Source organism: Abramis brama, assembly GCF_963993115.1.
Source record: "Abramis brama genome assembly, chromosome: 7".
In the NCBI taxonomy this organism is placed as follows: domain Eukaryota; kingdom Metazoa; phylum Chordata; class Actinopteri; order Cypriniformes; family Leuciscidae; genus Abramis; species Abramis brama.
The window spans coordinates 2,621,739-2,638,693 of NC_139969.1; the positions used below are offsets into that span (position 1 = coordinate 2,621,739).

At 36.3% G+C, this 16,955-nt stretch overlaps 2 protein-coding genes across 6 annotated transcripts in view; both read left to right on the top strand.

Annotated features, from left to right (window-relative positions):
- Positions 1-10,393, top strand: part of sbno2a (strawberry notch homolog 2a) — a 53,223-nt gene extending 42,830 nt beyond the window's left edge. For all 4 annotated transcript variants that reach the window (XM_084119325.1, XM_084119324.1, XM_084119326.1 and 1 more), the window contains exons 25-32: positions 1,493-1,564; positions 2,268-2,411; positions 3,253-3,347; positions 4,127-4,219; positions 4,823-4,954; positions 5,805-5,881; positions 6,257-6,447; positions 7,072-10,393. In XM_084119325.1, the coding sequence (XP_083975451.1) occupies positions 1,493-1,564; positions 2,268-2,411; positions 3,253-3,347; positions 4,127-4,219; positions 4,823-4,954; positions 5,805-5,881; positions 6,257-6,447; positions 7,072-8,228 (1,961 nt within the window). In that variant the 3' untranslated portion in view covers positions 8,229-10,393. The remainder of the gene's footprint in view (positions 1-1,492; positions 1,565-2,267; positions 2,412-3,252; positions 3,348-4,126; positions 4,220-4,822; positions 4,955-5,804; positions 5,882-6,256; positions 6,448-7,071) is intronic.
- Positions 10,394-12,060: 1,667 nt separating this feature from the next.
- The window catches only part of arhgap45a (Rho GTPase activating protein 45a), a 51,258-nt gene continuing 46,363 nt past the window's right edge, over positions 12,061-16,955 (top strand). Inside the window, exon 1 of one of the 2 annotated variants that reach the window (XM_084119611.1) lies at positions 12,061-12,301. In XM_084119611.1, coding sequence (XP_083975737.1) covers positions 12,221-12,301 — 81 coding nt within the window. In that variant the 5' untranslated portion in view covers positions 12,061-12,220. The remainder of the gene's footprint in view (positions 12,302-16,955) is intronic. The other variant, XM_084119612.1, reaches the window with a different exon arrangement.

A 16,955-nucleotide genomic window follows, 5' to 3' on the forward strand; every position in this document is an offset into this window, starting at 1 on the left:
CACTACCGTTAAAAAAAGTCTTTTTTTTAAAAAGAAATTAATGCTTTTATTCCGCAAAGATGCATGAAATTGATCAAAAGTGACATTTACAGGGTTTCAGCAGGTCTTAAAAAGGGTCTTAATTCACACTTACACAAATTAAGGCCTTAAAAAGTTCTTAAATCAGAACTGAAAGTCTTAAATTCATAAAGTCATGGCATTAAATGTTGCATGCATTGCAAAAATTAATACATGACACATTTACGAGATCCCGACTTCGCATTTAAAGCGTTCATGTCTTTCTAGAACTCTTGTACCACCTGACCGCTGCAGATTTAGTGTTGCCATAGAAAGGCATAATTCCTAGTCAGAGAACGTAGATGTGTTGTTATCATCAAATTACGGTAATTACGACATGGCTTAAGCTCAACATATCTTCCTCATTATTTTTTTGTCCTGTTTTCCAATATAAATATCTAAACTTTTTTAATCAAGGTATATTTACTTGAGATGCAAATGTAAAATGAAGTCTTGTAACAAAATTAAGTGACTTTATGCTTAAAACTAGAACAAATATGTCAGTGAGTTATGAAAACTGCCCATTGGCAGATATTTGCTCTTGTTTTAATCGTAAACTCAATTCATTTTGATAAATTTCACTGAAAACAAGACTTATGTCATTTTGTATCTCCAGTAAAAGCATCTTGATTTAAGAATCTTTAGACATTTGCACTGGAAAACCAGACAAAAACACTGAGGAAGAACATCACTTTTTTTGCAATGTCAGAATGTACAGATTAAGATATTTCCATATTCTTGTCTTATTTTCAAACTCTGAAGTGTTGCCTATACAACTCATTGTGTTTCTCCCATTTACATCTAGAGAAAAGATAGAAGTATTGTGTTCCCCTTCAGTTTTACATACTTTGTATTAAAAAGGTCTTAAAAAGTCTTAAATTTACCTTCACAAGACCTGCAGAAACCCTGCATTAAAGACATTTATAATGTTACAGAATGTTTCTATTTTAAATAAATGCGGTTCTTTTTAATGTCTGAAAAATCCTGAAAATAAATGTATCACGGTTTCTACAAAAATAATCAGTGTTGTCAACATTGATAATAATCAGAAGTGTTTCTTGAGCAGCAAATCAACATATTACAATGATTTAATGAAAACTTCTTTCAAAAACATTTCAAAATATATTATCGACCCCAATCTTTTAAACAGTTGTGTACTTTGGTTAAATTGTATACAATATAATTATATTATTAATATAATATTTAGTTTGACATTTCTTCCAAAATACCATAGTTTCTGCAGTTACTGTTACTATAGTAAATCCATGAATTCTGCACACTGTGATTTCGGACACACTAATCCTACTCTTTCTTACTCTTTCACATCGGCTTGTGTGTGTGAATCGGGACACACACTGCGTTCAAACACATGCAAAAGAACATGACACTGTAATGTTTGTGTGCACTGATTTTAATATTCATTTGTGTGTATCAGATATGAAGAAAGGCATGATTGACGTGGGAATCTTCTGTAGGGAGCCGCGTCTGGGTCTGAATACAGAGAAAGGTAAATGTAACACCACAATATTGTGACTATAATGGCTGATTTACTGCTAATCTTTGTGTTTTATATGATCAATACTGCAATTGCTTCTGCATACTTATTAGATCAATACTGCAATTGCTTCTGCATACTTATTAGTGATGAAAATATACATCTATGCTGGATAATACTTTGTTTTACAGTGTCTTTTTCACACATTACTTGCACTTACTATACTAATAACAGTAAATTATGCATAATTACATGCAATTATCCCTAAACTTAACCCTAATTCTAAGCCTATAGTAAGTACATTTTGTTAATTGATAGGGATGCACCGATACCACTTTTTATATCGATACCGATATTCCTATTAATTGATATTACTTAGTACTTAAATGTATAATTACACTGTATGTAAGGCACCTTTAAAATAAAGTGTCGATATCTGGCTATTTTGATATTATTGATGTTGGCTGATTTTTTCAGATGTTAGATATAAAATATACTGAGAACAATGTTTATGGGTAATATACGTTTGTTCAGGATATGATGTAGCATCCGGATGTAATGTTATATTGTGGTGATGCACAACTGTGGAGTTTCATCACATTTATATATATAGAAATGATTTTTGCTTGTATTTTAATAGATTAAATGCATTGATTATTTGCAAGTTATATGCAACCAAGTGGCTAATTGACTTTCTTTTCTTCCTGTATCCCAGACTGCACCCTCACTAAGTTTCTGAACCGTATTTTGGGTTTGGAGGTCCATCAGCAGAACTTTCTGTTCCAGTACTTCACCGATAACTTCGACTACCTGATCAACAAGGACAAAAAAGAGGGAAAATATGACATGGGAATATTGGGTGAGGAATCATCTGAATGTGCACCTCAGACTGTTTTAGTTTTATTTAATTAATTTTAAAATGATTCACTGTATTAATGCTGTCATTAAGCACAGATGTTTATCTGGCATGTTTTCATAGCAGTAGAGCACTGCAAAAAATTTTTTGTCTAGTTTCCAGTCCAAATATCTAAAAAATTCTTAAATCAAGATGCATTTACTAAAGTAGTAAAATGCCATAAGATATTATGTCTTGTTTTCTGGGGAAATAAATCCAAATTAAGTGAGTTTTTGCTTAAAACAAGCAAAATGATCTGTCCATGGGGTAAGAAAAATAATCTTGTGTCTGTTTGAATTAACATTATTTTTCTTACCCCATGGACAGATCATTTAGCTTGTTTTAAGCAAAAACTCACTTAATTTTGATTAATTCCCCCGGAAAACAAGACATAATATATTATCTTATCTAATTTTACTTATCTAGTAAATGCATCTTGATTTAAGAATTTTTAGATATTTGAAGAGTTCAGATGTAAAAGCCTCTGAGTGCCATTTGAAATTTTCTTCTAGAATGATCATTTTTATCAAGCTTGTATATTTAAGTTCAATAATTTCACTTAAATGGCAATGAAGATTACCTATTAGTTGTCATTTAAGTGAAATTACTTAACATAAATATACAAGCTTTATAAAAATGATTCTTCTAGAAGAACATTTCAGATGGCACTCAGAGGCTTTTGCATCTGAACTCTTCATTTGGACTGGAAACCAGACAAAAATACTAAATAAGAAAAGCATTTTTTGCAGCGAGGAGCTGTATGTGTGTGTGATGAGATTGATGTTCTTATGTCCGGTGTGTTCAGATCTTGCTCCTGGTAATGATGAGATTCACGAGGAAACGCAGGAGAAGTTTCTAACTCCAGGAAACCCTCAGGAGGGCCAGGTCATCCTCTATAAGGTACATGAGAGGAACATCTGTATTCCTGACCTCGACCTGACTGTCATCCAACAGCGGTCAGGCTTGAGACACACTGTTCAAGTACAGAACACAAACACCTCTTAAGGTGATGATACACAGGGCAACTTTTTGAGCAATGTTGCTGGGTAATGAGACACCGGGCCCACGACCGATCTAAATGATCCAGATAGAAATTTATTGGACATTTTCAGTGGGAAAGTGCCCAAGCAACAATCGCTCGGCAAGATTGCTCAAAAAGTTGCCCTATGTATCATCACCTTTAAGAAATTAATACTTTTATTCAGCGAGGACACATTAAAGTGATCAGAAGTGACTGTAAAGACATTAATAATGCTACAAAAGATTCTATTTCAAGTAAATGCTTTCTTTTCATCGAAGAATCTTGAAAAAAATATCACGGTTTCCTCAAAAATATGAAGCTGCACAACTGTTTTCAACATTGATAATCATCGGAAATGTTTCTTGAGCAGCAAATCATCATATTAGAATGATTTCTGAAGGATCATGTGACACTGAAGCCTGGAGTAATGATGCTAATTGAGCTTTAATCACTGGAATAAATATATTCACATAGAAAACAGCTTTTTTAAATTGGAATATTTCACTGTTTTACTGTATTTTTGATCAAATAAATGCAGCCTTGTTGAGCAGAAGAGACTCTTTCAACAAAAAAATGTCAAAAGTCTTACTTTACCCCAGACTTTTCACCAGTTGTCAGTGTGATGAATGTCCTGACGTTGTTCTGTGGCTGTGTTCAGATCAGTGTGGATCGTGGGATGCCCTGGGAAGAGGCCTGCAGTAAAGCAGAGAAACTCTCTGGAGAATATGAAGGGTTTTACCTCTCAAACAAGGTACAAAACGCATACATTGATGTCTGACAGTAACTCATGCTTGATGTGTTTGTGCATTTGTTTTCTATTGAAATTGATTCATCAATTAAATGTGAGTACCGGTACTCTATTTTAAATAATCTACATGAAACGCATTATAAGACTGTTTTAAAAGGATGCATAGTAAATCCATTTAATAATCATAACAGCATAATGCTATTGTGAATTCACAAAGGCTGCGATTAAATTAAACCAATAAATGAACTGTGGGTTTAATAGCATATATATGTGCTTTAATTACATGTGTGCATTACGTGCATCTCATGTATATTACATTGTGTTTCAGCAGTATCGTTCAATAAAACCATCTGATCACTTGCTGTTTATACTTTAGTTAAACCAATTATTATAACCTCATATGTATTTTAAGTCATTTTGTTCACCTTAGGTCTATTTTTAGCACAAAAAATGTATCCGATTACTCGATTAATCGTTAAAATAATCGACCGATTACTTGATTGCCAAAATAATTGTTTGTGACAGCCTTACAAATGTTAAAATGTTTCCAATTACCAGCCATCTTTGAGTATTTTCCTAAAGGAAAGTGTGTTTCTGTGTGTTCAGCTGCGTGGGAACCAGCCGTGTGTCCTGCTTGCCGAACAGGGTCGTGGTCGAAACCTCATCCTGTATAAACCTAACATCGGTAAACAGGCTCATCCCGAGAACCTGGACAACCTCCTCCTGAGATACTACAAGGTATGACCCTACATCTCACACACATCAGTGTTAAATCTCTCAGAGCTCTTGTTGCACAGTGACATCTGGTGGTCCTGTTAAAAGAGGACCTGTTATGCTTTTCCCCATGTTCATCTTTCTTTAGTGTGTAATGTTGCTGAGTTCTTCTCTATATCAGTGCCAGTGTTTCTGAACTTCCTGAAACGCCTCCATTGTAGTCTTGAGTTTCTTCCGGAAACGAACACATCACAATATTCCTCATTTAAATAATTAATATGCAGAATAAAGGGGCGGGGCCTGTTGAGTTAGTTAGTAGTGTGTTAAACTGGTGGTTATGGTAAGGGGCGGGACATTTCCCAAACACACTCAAAGCGCTCGACCAATCACAACACACTGATCCAGCCGACCAATCAGAGCACAGTGTGCTTTTCAGAAGGAGGGGCTTCATAGAGACAGGAACTAAACAGAGCGTTACTGACAGACTGGGAAGAGAGGAGCCGCAACAATGGAGAATATTGGGGAAATAATCAACATTCAAACAGGAAAACCTGTTCTAGTAGAGCCTGAAAACAAGACTCAAGGGCATAATGTGGCCTCTTTAATAAATACTCTGAATGCAATTCAACTTTCAAGAGTTGCTTTAAGTGTTTTCAGACCTGATTTATAATTTTTCTAATCAAAAACCACTTAATTTCCTCTTAGACGGTGAATACAGATGTTTGACTGAACTAAATGCATAACTAGCCCTAAAATACAATGTTATAAATACATAAATAATGGATAAAAAACAATCAACAATGGCATTTAAAAAATAGTTTTTGCCACTTTTCATGGCACTTTTGCTACAAGTGTTTTTCTTCTCGCTCTAAAGGTGACGCCTGATGAAGCAAAGGATTTCTGGGAAACTCAATTTGAATTCTCCTTCAGCAGCTGCACCCATGCCAATTGGTGAGAGACATTATGTGTGTGTGTGAGCAATCAGTAGAGACTTTAACCGTATTAATACATTTAGATTTTCTCAGTGCCAGAATTTTTATTTCCTAGGTTTTTTTTTATTGCAATTTGAGCTAATTATTTGAAGAGTAATGCAACTCTGTAAACTGATTAAGCTTGTGTGTCTCTAAAGGTGCGTCACATTTACTGTTGCTCTGCGTAATTTCACAGGTCATACAAAATGTAAATGCATAGGCAAATTTCTTCACCATTGGAAGTCCTTCAGACGCAATTCTTCATCGCACCAATTCCCATTAAAATGAAATTTCACTGTGTATTGTAAATGTGACCAAACTTTAATAGTGTTGTACATCTGTGTGTTTCTCATAGGAAGGGTAAGTGTAAGCAGATCGAGGAGGGGCACGAGTGTTTTCTGGGGATGCGTCTCAGGCAGTATCACATGCTGTGTGGAGCTTTGCTGAGGGTTTGGAAACGAGTGTCTGATATAGTCTCGGACGTCACCAACTCCAGCATCCTTCAGATCGTACGGCTCAAAACCAAACAGAACAGCAAACAAGTTGGTGAGTTGACCTTTTGTTATCGGCTACTTCTCAATAATGATTCCTAGCATACCAGTAATTGCAATGCACATCTCAGATTTATGCTAAAACTTATTGGCCCTGTTTCACAGACAGGGCTTAGATTAAGCCAGGATTAGGCCTTAGTTCAATTAAGGCATTTAAGTTGCTTTTATAAACGTGCCTTAGAAAAAAACATTACTGATGTGCATCCTGAGGCAAAACAATGGCATTGACATATTTTAAGACAGTTAAAACAGCTCAAACATGAACATCATGGGAAAAATCTATTAACTCACGTTTTAAGAAAATATCAGTAACACATTACAATATATCATTAGTTACCATTAGTTAATGTATCAACTAACATGAACTGACCTTGAGCAATACATTTGTTACAGTATTTATTCATCTTTATTAACTTTAGTCCATTGTTTGTTCATGTTAGTTCACAGTGCATTAACTAATGTTAACAAGATTTTAATAAAGTATTAGTAAATTCTGAAATGAACAAAGATTAATAAATGCTGTGTAAGTGCAGCTCACTATTATTTCATGCTAACTAATGTAAGCTAACGAACCTTATTGTAAAGTGTTACCAAAATAACGATCTTGTGTGTGTCTCAGGTATAAAAATCCCAGAAAACTGTGTATCCCGTGTGCGCGCTGAGCTCTCTCGGATGGACGAGGAGGTGAAGAAAGCGCGGCGAGAGAGAGAGCGGTTCGCAAACGAGCAGCGTATTCGCCAAGAGATGCTAGCCAAGATGATCAACGCCCGCAAGCTCGTCACTAACCCTCCCCACTCCCTCCCGAACCACCTTCACTACCCACAATCCCTTCTGACACCTGTGGTGCAGCCAAAAACTGAAGCCGTCAGCGAGGTCCTGGATCTGACCATCAGCCCCTGCCCTTCGCCGGACATCAAACCGCCCGCGCCAGAGCTAAACGGCGTGTCCCTAAACGGAGCGATGCTAGTCGGAAGAGCGCGTCCACTCACGGTTGCTCCAGAGACGTACAACCTCGAAGAACTGATTTCCCAGGAGCAGCAGAGACACAGACAAGTGCCGTTGAACTCGAACATGCGCTTGTCGTCGTCGCATGCAGCTTTGAACATCCCGCCGCAACACGTTCACACACTAAAGCAGAATCATTCATCATTCGGGGTGCTAACGCAGCAAAGCGGCTCCCACGCGCAACCGTCCGCGCAGTACAGCGCGCTTTTATCGCAGCTGCAGCGAAGCCACGATAAATCCCTCGTGCTGCGGCTTCTCAATCAAATGCAACAGCAAACCGTCGCCTCAGCGCAATCCTCGCACCAGAACAGTCAACGCATGGCGCATTCATCAAACTCGCACGTGCAGCTGTCAAAACCACACGCGCAGTTACACGTGCCGTCGCACGTCAGTCAATCCGCTCACGAGAGAGCGTCCGGTGCAAACAGTGACTTTAATTTCGACGATTTAGACTTTGGTTACCCTTCGCCCGACTCGCAACTCAAGTACCCGTTCACCTCACAAGCCCTGCCATCCTCGACTCCGCCTCCTCATTATTCCTCCTCCCTTTTTGCATCGGCTCCTCCAAACTCCTCCCTCTCTGACTCAAGCTCCTCCTCCTCGCACTTCACTCCTTCTTCCTCCTCTTCCTCCGAACAGACACATCAGTTACCCAATGGACATAGCAGCATGGACCCCTTGGATACACTAGATCACATGATCCACGGATCATCCTCGGATCACCGACAGTCCGTCATCCAGTTTAAATCAGTGGACTGGGACGCCACCTAGCGGCTCGTACACGCGACTGGTCAAAATTTTGTGTTTCTTTTCCCAAGTCATTCTCAGTCCATAAGCTAAGAGTTGCATTCGGCTCATTGACGTTCAATGAAGATGATTTAAAACACATGGGCACTTGAAATCAGTTTGGTTTTTATTTGCCTTATTTGAAGCAATAGGGCTTTTCCACCCTCCATTTCATCACATCAAACATCGAGGTAAAAGAGATATTTATTTATTACGACATTGGTGTATACTGTTTCCTATCTTAGGGAGTTTATCTTTTTCGAATGAATGCCTTCTGTTAAATCAGTGCCTTTATCTCCTTCAGATGCAGTCTTGTGTGCGTACATATATATATATATATATATATTTCTAGACAGAGTAGTGCTATATTATTTATTTCCTCCGGTGTCTATCCTCTACCCAGAGATCTGTGCGGCGTACGGACCCGATCGCATGATTATGAACCTGCTGTTTGACCCCTCACCCCTGTGAATTCTCCATTTCCTCCTTCATTTCAGTAATCTGAACACAGGGACAGATTCGTTCACAATATCGAGGTCATAGTGATGGCGAGCAGAATACTCCGCTTTACACCGCTTGTGTAAATTTCTCAGGTATATTATAGACTCGTCACTGTCCAAAAACAAATGATTATTTTATAAAAATGTAATAGATTGCGGATGGGTCGTCGTGAGCTTTTGGGAATTGGAAACCAAATTATTTATTTGCAGATCTTAAGCCCGGGAACACACCAAGCCGACGTCAAATAACGTCGTTGGCTGCGTCTCGGTTACAAAGCTGCGCTTGAACACACCAAAAGGAGTAAAGGCGACTGTCAACTAGCACATGCGTGTAAGTAAATATCTATATCAACAGGCATCAAGAGTCGAGTTTTTGTCATTCAATAAAGGGAAACCGAAACTAGGACGGCAGACCGTAAACAAAAGCACCGTTTTGAATATCAGTCACGCTCATGTTATTATGAAAATATTCGTGCATTCGAATGCTCAGGTAAGATGACGTACAATTACAGCAGACTTCTGTCTGTACCCGTCGTCTTTGCTCGCTTTCATCACTTTTATTCTCGTGCACAGTCTCGTTCGCTAAGCTGAACAGCCAATCAGAGTTCTCTCTCTCATTCAACATGTCGAACCGGCCCACAAACCCCTATTGACCAGAGCCAGCCCGACGTCGGCTTCGGTGTGTCTCGGTCTTCATGAGGTGAAAGAGCGCTGAACCACTGGACCTCACGCTGAGACGTCTTTATACCGAGTGAGAGTGAGACCTAGCAATAAAAACCAAACAAATGATTATAAAAATCAAAAAACTGCCCCACGAACAACTCGCAATTCTCTTTATATCTGTTCAGAAGTGATATTTTTGAATTGTTTTCGAAGAATATTATATTTGTTAAGAGAAAACAATGGATTTGTTTGTTTGTTTGTTTGTTTGTTTGTATGAGGTCAATGTTTTTTTCCTTTTGGTGGTGTTATTCTCGTGTAGTTGGAATGAAAGCAAATGTATTGGTGTCTTTGATATTGCTGTTCGTATTATTATTATTGTTATTAATACTATTATTGTTGCTATTTATATCCAAGGGACATTATTAGTAGAGGTAGACTTTATTATAATCACTTGTAGAAGTTCGAACACTTTTTCCAATGCCTTTGTCAGGGTTTTTGTTTGATTTTCCTCCCAAAATACAGAATCAAAGCCTGCAACCTGCCACCAAATCCACTGCACTGCGCGTCACTCGTTCCTCCACTCGAGCTTCAGAGAGTTCGCTCTTCTTCTTTTGGGTCGGGCGTCTAGATTCCCATCGCACCAAAGTTTTCTGTGCAGTTTTTGCAGGCGCCGAACGGTCGTGCTTAATCTCAGGAAAAGTCGAGGGAAAGGATTCGGCGTTACATGACACTGACTACTGTATTCTACAGGCCTGGCCACCGTGTTCTAGACTTGAAGTGTATGAGAGAAAATGCGAGTTTAGGAATATTGCTCGAGTATTACTACAAGTTCTCTGCTTTTGTTGTTTTTCTTTGTGATGATTTTATGAGAAATGATGCAAGCAAGCCGTTACTGGATTGGCGAAATCATGTGAACAAAAAAAAAAACCCAATCCCGTTCCCTTGAGGCTGTGATTGGCTCTAGTTACTCAATTTAAGCGTTTTTGTGTGTGTAAAAAAAAAAAAACCTTGCAGATGTGTTTTGCCCACTGTGTTTCTACTCCTTTTTGTCCTGACAACATGCCAGATTTTTAATACTCGTCTGCTGCCCGGCATTTTTAAAAAGAAATCACAAATGAACACTTTAATAATAAAAGCAAAACATTTAAGACTGCTACTGATTGTATGTATTGTTGTTGCTGTTGTTGATGATGATAATATTATTGTTATATTATTAATGTTTCCAGTTAGAATTCTGTTCAGCACTTTTACTTTGGGCTTCTTTGTTTTATCCCAATATTTATGAGTTTAGATGGAACTGTACATAGTGTAAACAAATGTGCCTTTTGACTCATTCTGAACGTTTTCTACATTTAACAGAAGGAATATATTGTACTGCAATATAATTTTTAACAAACAATAAAATTTTAAGAGTTTGTTCAAATTGCTCATCTGTATCAGTCTGACAGTATTGTTGTCTAAAATACCATGTTAATACATCAGAATATGAACATGCTGAGTTATATCTGCGATATCTGAGAAACGCTGAAATCACCAAAACAAACACGCCCCTACCTAAAAGGTCCACGCCCCTTTCTTGATAGCTCCGCCTCCAAATTGAGTGTATACGCCCCTTACTGCTCATTGGCTACAAGTGTGTTTTGGTGCTCAGTCCGATCCACTTTCATCAGCGTTTCTCAGAAATCGCTCACTGCACCTTTAAGGCTGGTCTGCTCACAATCCAGTGTAAACGCAGTATAAAAGTAGTCTAAAATATTCCTGCTCTGCCCCTAGTATCAAAGTATATAGTTGTAATTGTCCCCTCTGAGCAGCATTAAATAGTTTGTGTAAAGACGCCTAAATGCCACTTCAGAAGCTGCTTCTGTACAGTGTACATTTGACATTTGAGTATGGTAAATATCATATATGAAATCATTCAGCTTCTTTACTAGGTAGACTTACATAATGCACATCACTCGTGTTCTTTTTAGATTATTTAATGAAAAGTCTTAGTTTGACTTAATGTGTTAGAGGTGCCTTTTTAATTCAAGTTCCTGAAAGCCTCAAATAGATTGAGCCCAAAAAATAACCAGCAGAAACGTATTTTCCCCCTGAAATTCTTTGACCTTTTCCCTCCATTTCCGCCATTTTGTTTCAAGTAAATATCAATTTACTTAGGCAAATCTTATGATATAAATCTGAAATATGAGATTAAAAGTCAAAAATATGAGATGAATAGTCAAAATGATGACATACTACGTCATAATTATGAGATTAAAAACTCGAAATTGACTTGTAACATCAATTCCTACTCCAGTCAATAAAGAATGTGAAGCTACTTCACGCCGCGAATCTTACGTTATAATTTTGACTTTTTAATGTCATAATTATTAATATTAAGTCATAACTTCGATTTTTCATTTCATAATTAGCACTTAATATTTATGATGTCATAATTTCGACATTTTATGTTGTCTTAATTATGATTTATAAAAGTATGAGTTTTTCTTAAATGGTGGAACTGGGCTTTCATATTGACCTTAGTCGCTCAATACTAAAAAAAAATAATAATATATGATTCATATCTGATATTGGCTTGACATGTCATCTGGTGATGCCTGATTAGGCTCTCCGGCAGGTGCCAGCAGCGTCTTCGAGACGGACGCGCAGCGCGCGACACTGCAGCAGGAAGAGAGCACGCGCGCGGGAGCGAGTAACTGAACTCTCATGATGGGGAAGTAACTGTCAGTCACAGAAGAACAAGAGAAGACATTTTCACAAGTATTTAGCACATTCCTGAAGATTTGCGGTACGATTTCTGTGAACAGTGTGAACATGTTTTCTCGAAAGAAAAAGGAGCAGACGACTAAAGCCTCTCCAACCTCCAAGAAGAGCAACTCCGCTCAAAACCCTTCGGTAAGACCAACAGCCCTTCTTAGCAATACCAAAAACCAGAGTTTAGTTTTGTGATAGGTTGATATTACCGCTGTAAACGTGTTTAAAAGAGAAAACTGGTTTAATCAGCCCGAAAACTTACGCGTAAAGCGGCTTTGCAACTTTTGGTCTATTTTAAACGGTTGACAAATGGATTCACATTCATCCTCTTGCTTTCCTTTAGCAGTTCACACACAATCATTTTATTTAAAAGACTTAATGTACTTTATTATTATAGATATTGGACTTGTGTGGGAGGTCTGATTCATTTTGGAGAATTTGTTAACTCGAACGATTCATTTTAAATGAACCGGTTCACAATAGTCGAGTGATTTATGGACAGTTTGCGAATCGTTTGACTGAATCATTAAAAGGAATCGACTCATAAAAATGTTTTGTTCAATTGGTGTGACTATTGCAAATTGATGAACGGTTCTGTACAACTGTTGTTGGTGAACAATGTCTGGTGAAGAGCACAAGAAGATTTTTTTTCTTCTCTTTGTTTCGCAAACAGTGCCAAAAATAAACTGAGAGGAAGTCAGCAAGAGTCATCTCAGAAACGAGCAACTGTTGTACAGCTCCAGATGCAAACAAGAATAGAAAAGAATCCAGAAGGGCTTCACTTTTTCTGTTATAGATTCATAACTAATCTCCATAGACATAGAAAACCATGGTTCTTGATTAAAAGAGCGAACCTAAAGAGAGATCATCCAAAAATGACAATTGTGTGATCTTTTATTGTTATTCCAAACATGTAGGACTAGATCTTTGGGGTCCAAACAAGTGAATTAAGTGAATTGACAAGTTAATTTGAAGCACCAGTACTTTATAAATATATTTAAGAACTGAAAATTATATAACCAATATATATTTCACATTCTTTCTGGGGAAAGAAAGCATCACTACAACTTCTGAAAGTGAACGACAGTGTTTTAGCATTACATAAAAAGTAATATCACAAGCCATTTTAACATCAATGTACACAAACACTATTTAAATCCCAACAACTCTTGCTCAACTTGGTAATATATAGTTATATCAACCTGAAAACGTAACATCAAGAAACTATTCAGGTAAACACACCTGAATATAGTGGATGATTAGTTATTTTAATTTATCTTTGTTACTAAAAATAACAAAGGGGCAAATTACAAACAATAGGACAAATACAATAAAAAACTAAATTACAAATGAAATAAACAGTGCTTTGAGTTTTCAGGCAGGCGTACATTAGATCTGTTTAACTGTAGCATTCACGTAAGAAACATTATAATCAAATGTAAAACTAAAACGCTGCATAGTCTTCACATGAATTGAATATACATTGATGCATATTAAAGCTACTAAAGTTAATCAGTCAAGAGCCGTGAGTGATTTTCTCTTTTCTTCTGGTGTTTGACTGACAGCAGCAGGTTTACTGTGTTAGGCTACTGTCACTTTAAGACCGTAATGCACACACACATCCTATTGACACACACACGATTTCTTTCTATATGCGTCAACCTGAACTTTGACACTTTTTGAAGCAGCCTATTAAAATCAATCAGATAAGGCTATGCAAGCCGTTGCGATTTGCATATCGTGATATGTACATTTGCGATATTTAAATATATTGTGCAGCCCTAAACTATATAATATTTGAAATTTTACAAACTCTTGTTTTCATATTTGGTGACTGATTTTCAATATAAATGACAGAGGAACAGTAATTTATTAATTTGCAACAAGAATATTTTCAGAGTCATAAGGCGTGTTCAGACCTTTATTTTGAAATAGTGATGAACCAACCCGATCTCACGGAAAACTATTTTACAAGGTGGTGAATTCGTAAGATTTGAATCTGATTTGTAAAAGAAACTCATTAAAGGGATACTCCACTTTTTTTGGAAATAGGCTCATTTTACAACTCCCCCAGAGTTAAACAGTTGAGTTTTACCGTTTTCGAATCCATTCAGCCGAACTCCGGGTCTGGCGGTACCACTTTTAGCATAGCTTAGCATAGATCATTGAATCGGACAGGACCATTAGCATCTCTCTCAAAAAAATGACCAAAGAGTTTTGATATTTTTCCTATTTAAAACTTGACTCTTCTGTAGTTACATTGTGTACTAAGACCGACGGAAAATGAAAAGTTGCGATTTTCTAGGCTGATATGGCTAGGAACTAACGTAATAATCAAGAAACTTTGCTGCCGTACCATGAGTCCAGCAGGCGTAATGATATGACGCAGCGCCTGAAAATAGGTCTAATAGGTTAGACAAACTTAGTCCCGGTCACGTTGGAAGTTACCGAGCTGGGGACTATTTTCAGGCGCTGCGTCATATCATTTTTTGAGAGAGATGCTAATGGTCCTGTCCGATTCAATGATCTATGCTAAGCTATGCTAAAAGTGGTACCGCCAGACCCGGAGTTCGGCTGAATGGATTCGAAAACGGTAAAACTCAACTGTTTAACTCTGGGGGAGTTGTAAAATGAGCCTATTTCCAAAAAAAGTAGAGTATCCCTTTAAGAAGTACCACCCCTAATCTTGCTACTAAACGCATCCGTCACTGGGGTTTAAACAAATCCGTTTTTTCCGAAATGTGAGATTGTACGAATTCACACAAATTAGTCACCAATTAAGCAAAATGTAAAATAGACGGTTACAAATTGCTGTGAGATTGTGTTGGATGAACATAATAAATCAAGAAATATTGGTAGAAACCTCATGTCAAGAGTTCAAAAGATAACATTTTGGTTGAAATAAAATAGGTTGATATGAAATAGGTTGATTCTCATCTCTCAGATTCTGTCCATATTATTATGAAATTCAGACAATAAATACCATTTTGGCGCTTGTAAATGTGACGCGACAGATCGCTGTATCGTATCAGTTCAAGTAAACCGATCATCTGTTACTTTTTATTTAAAGATACAGTACAACTATATAGGCCTCATACATAATATTGATCAATCAGTGTTTTTCAAGCGGGGAAAGAGGTCAATAAAACTGCAGGAGAACAATTATGGCTAAATGTTTGCTAAATATGTGCACTGTTACATATTTATTATATTTTTTACTTGCGTCATTAAATAGCCTAATTGTTGTTATAATGAAAACCGCATTATATTTATTTTTAACCTTTAATAATACCAGCTGATAGGGCTCTCTGTATGTTTCCAGCATTATGTGAGATATATTTTTTCTTGAGAAAAATTAACATGTAGGCTATCTACTGTACCTTACCTAATATTTATCCAAATGAGTCAATATCGAATCAAGATTGAAATCAAATCCCAAGAATTTATTTTTAAATCGTGTTAGGCAATAATACAAACAGTAGACTACCAGTCATTGTACTATGTAAGCATTGTAACATGGTGTCACTGAACATAATACAATTTCGTTTAGTTACCAAATGTTTTGACAATCACAATTACACCGACTGTGATGCAAGTTGCTTTTTTTACGCCTCCCTCGAAACTAAACTCAAAAGTTGGCAGCCCTGCTTTTATGTGTTTGTTAGAGGTTGAATTCAAATCTGAATAGGATTATCAAATCTACTTCTGAATAGGATGTCATAAATTGTATGAAAATTATGGAAATATATGGTTCAGATCACTCACACATAGATGGAAATGGAAGATTCCTTATATGGTCATCAGTGGAGCCTGGATGTAGTCTAGTGGAAGCGTCTGGTACTGCGCCCAAACAGAGTCTCACTGAAAGCTCATTTCTTGAGATATCAACGTCAAATTTATAACTTTTTGAGGTTTTTGGCTTTTATTTTCTTGCCGTTTTAGAGTCAAACATGTTTTTTTTAAATATATATTTTATATAAAATTATATTTTTATAAATTTTTACTTCTATACATTTTTTATTTATTTAACTTTTTTCTTTTTTTCCACTTCTACAATAATCTGCCATGCCTCTCCTTTAAAAAGAGACCAAACTTAAGTCTGTGCTCCAAAGTATTCAAGATTTAGAACAATTTAAGTTGGAAATGTCGTTTTGGAGAATATGCCCAAAAAATGGGACAGACCGTTAAGAGGTTAATATTGTTGTAAGTAAATCATAATTGTTTATAACTTATATATTTATTGCAGTTTTATTTTTTATTATGAATCTTTTCATTTTCAATACTCTGAGCTTGTCATAAAATAGCCTTTGCTGCTGATATGGTGTTAAATAATAAACAAATTAACCAGACTAGATATGTTAGATGGTAAGATATGTAAATAATTCATATTTAAATAAATAATATATATATATATATATTTTTTTTATTTATTTATTTTTATTGTAATATTAGTAAATTTACTGCATAAAATAATTTATTGTATATGTAATATTTACTCAAATTGCAATAAAAAAATAATATTAAGTTATATATATATATATATATATATATATATATATATATATAATCACATAAAATGTGTATATATATATATTTAAATTAATAATAATTACAAATATTTAACTAGTTTTTCATGTTTGGTCGTACAAATTTTTTCAATACAAATGACCGAGAAACAAGAATTTGTAACAAGAATATTTTCAGACTGTTCAGACCTTTATTTTGAAATAGTGATGCAAAATCATGAAAGACTGGTAGAAACCTTTGTTTGGTTTGTCTTCATGCCAAGAGTTCA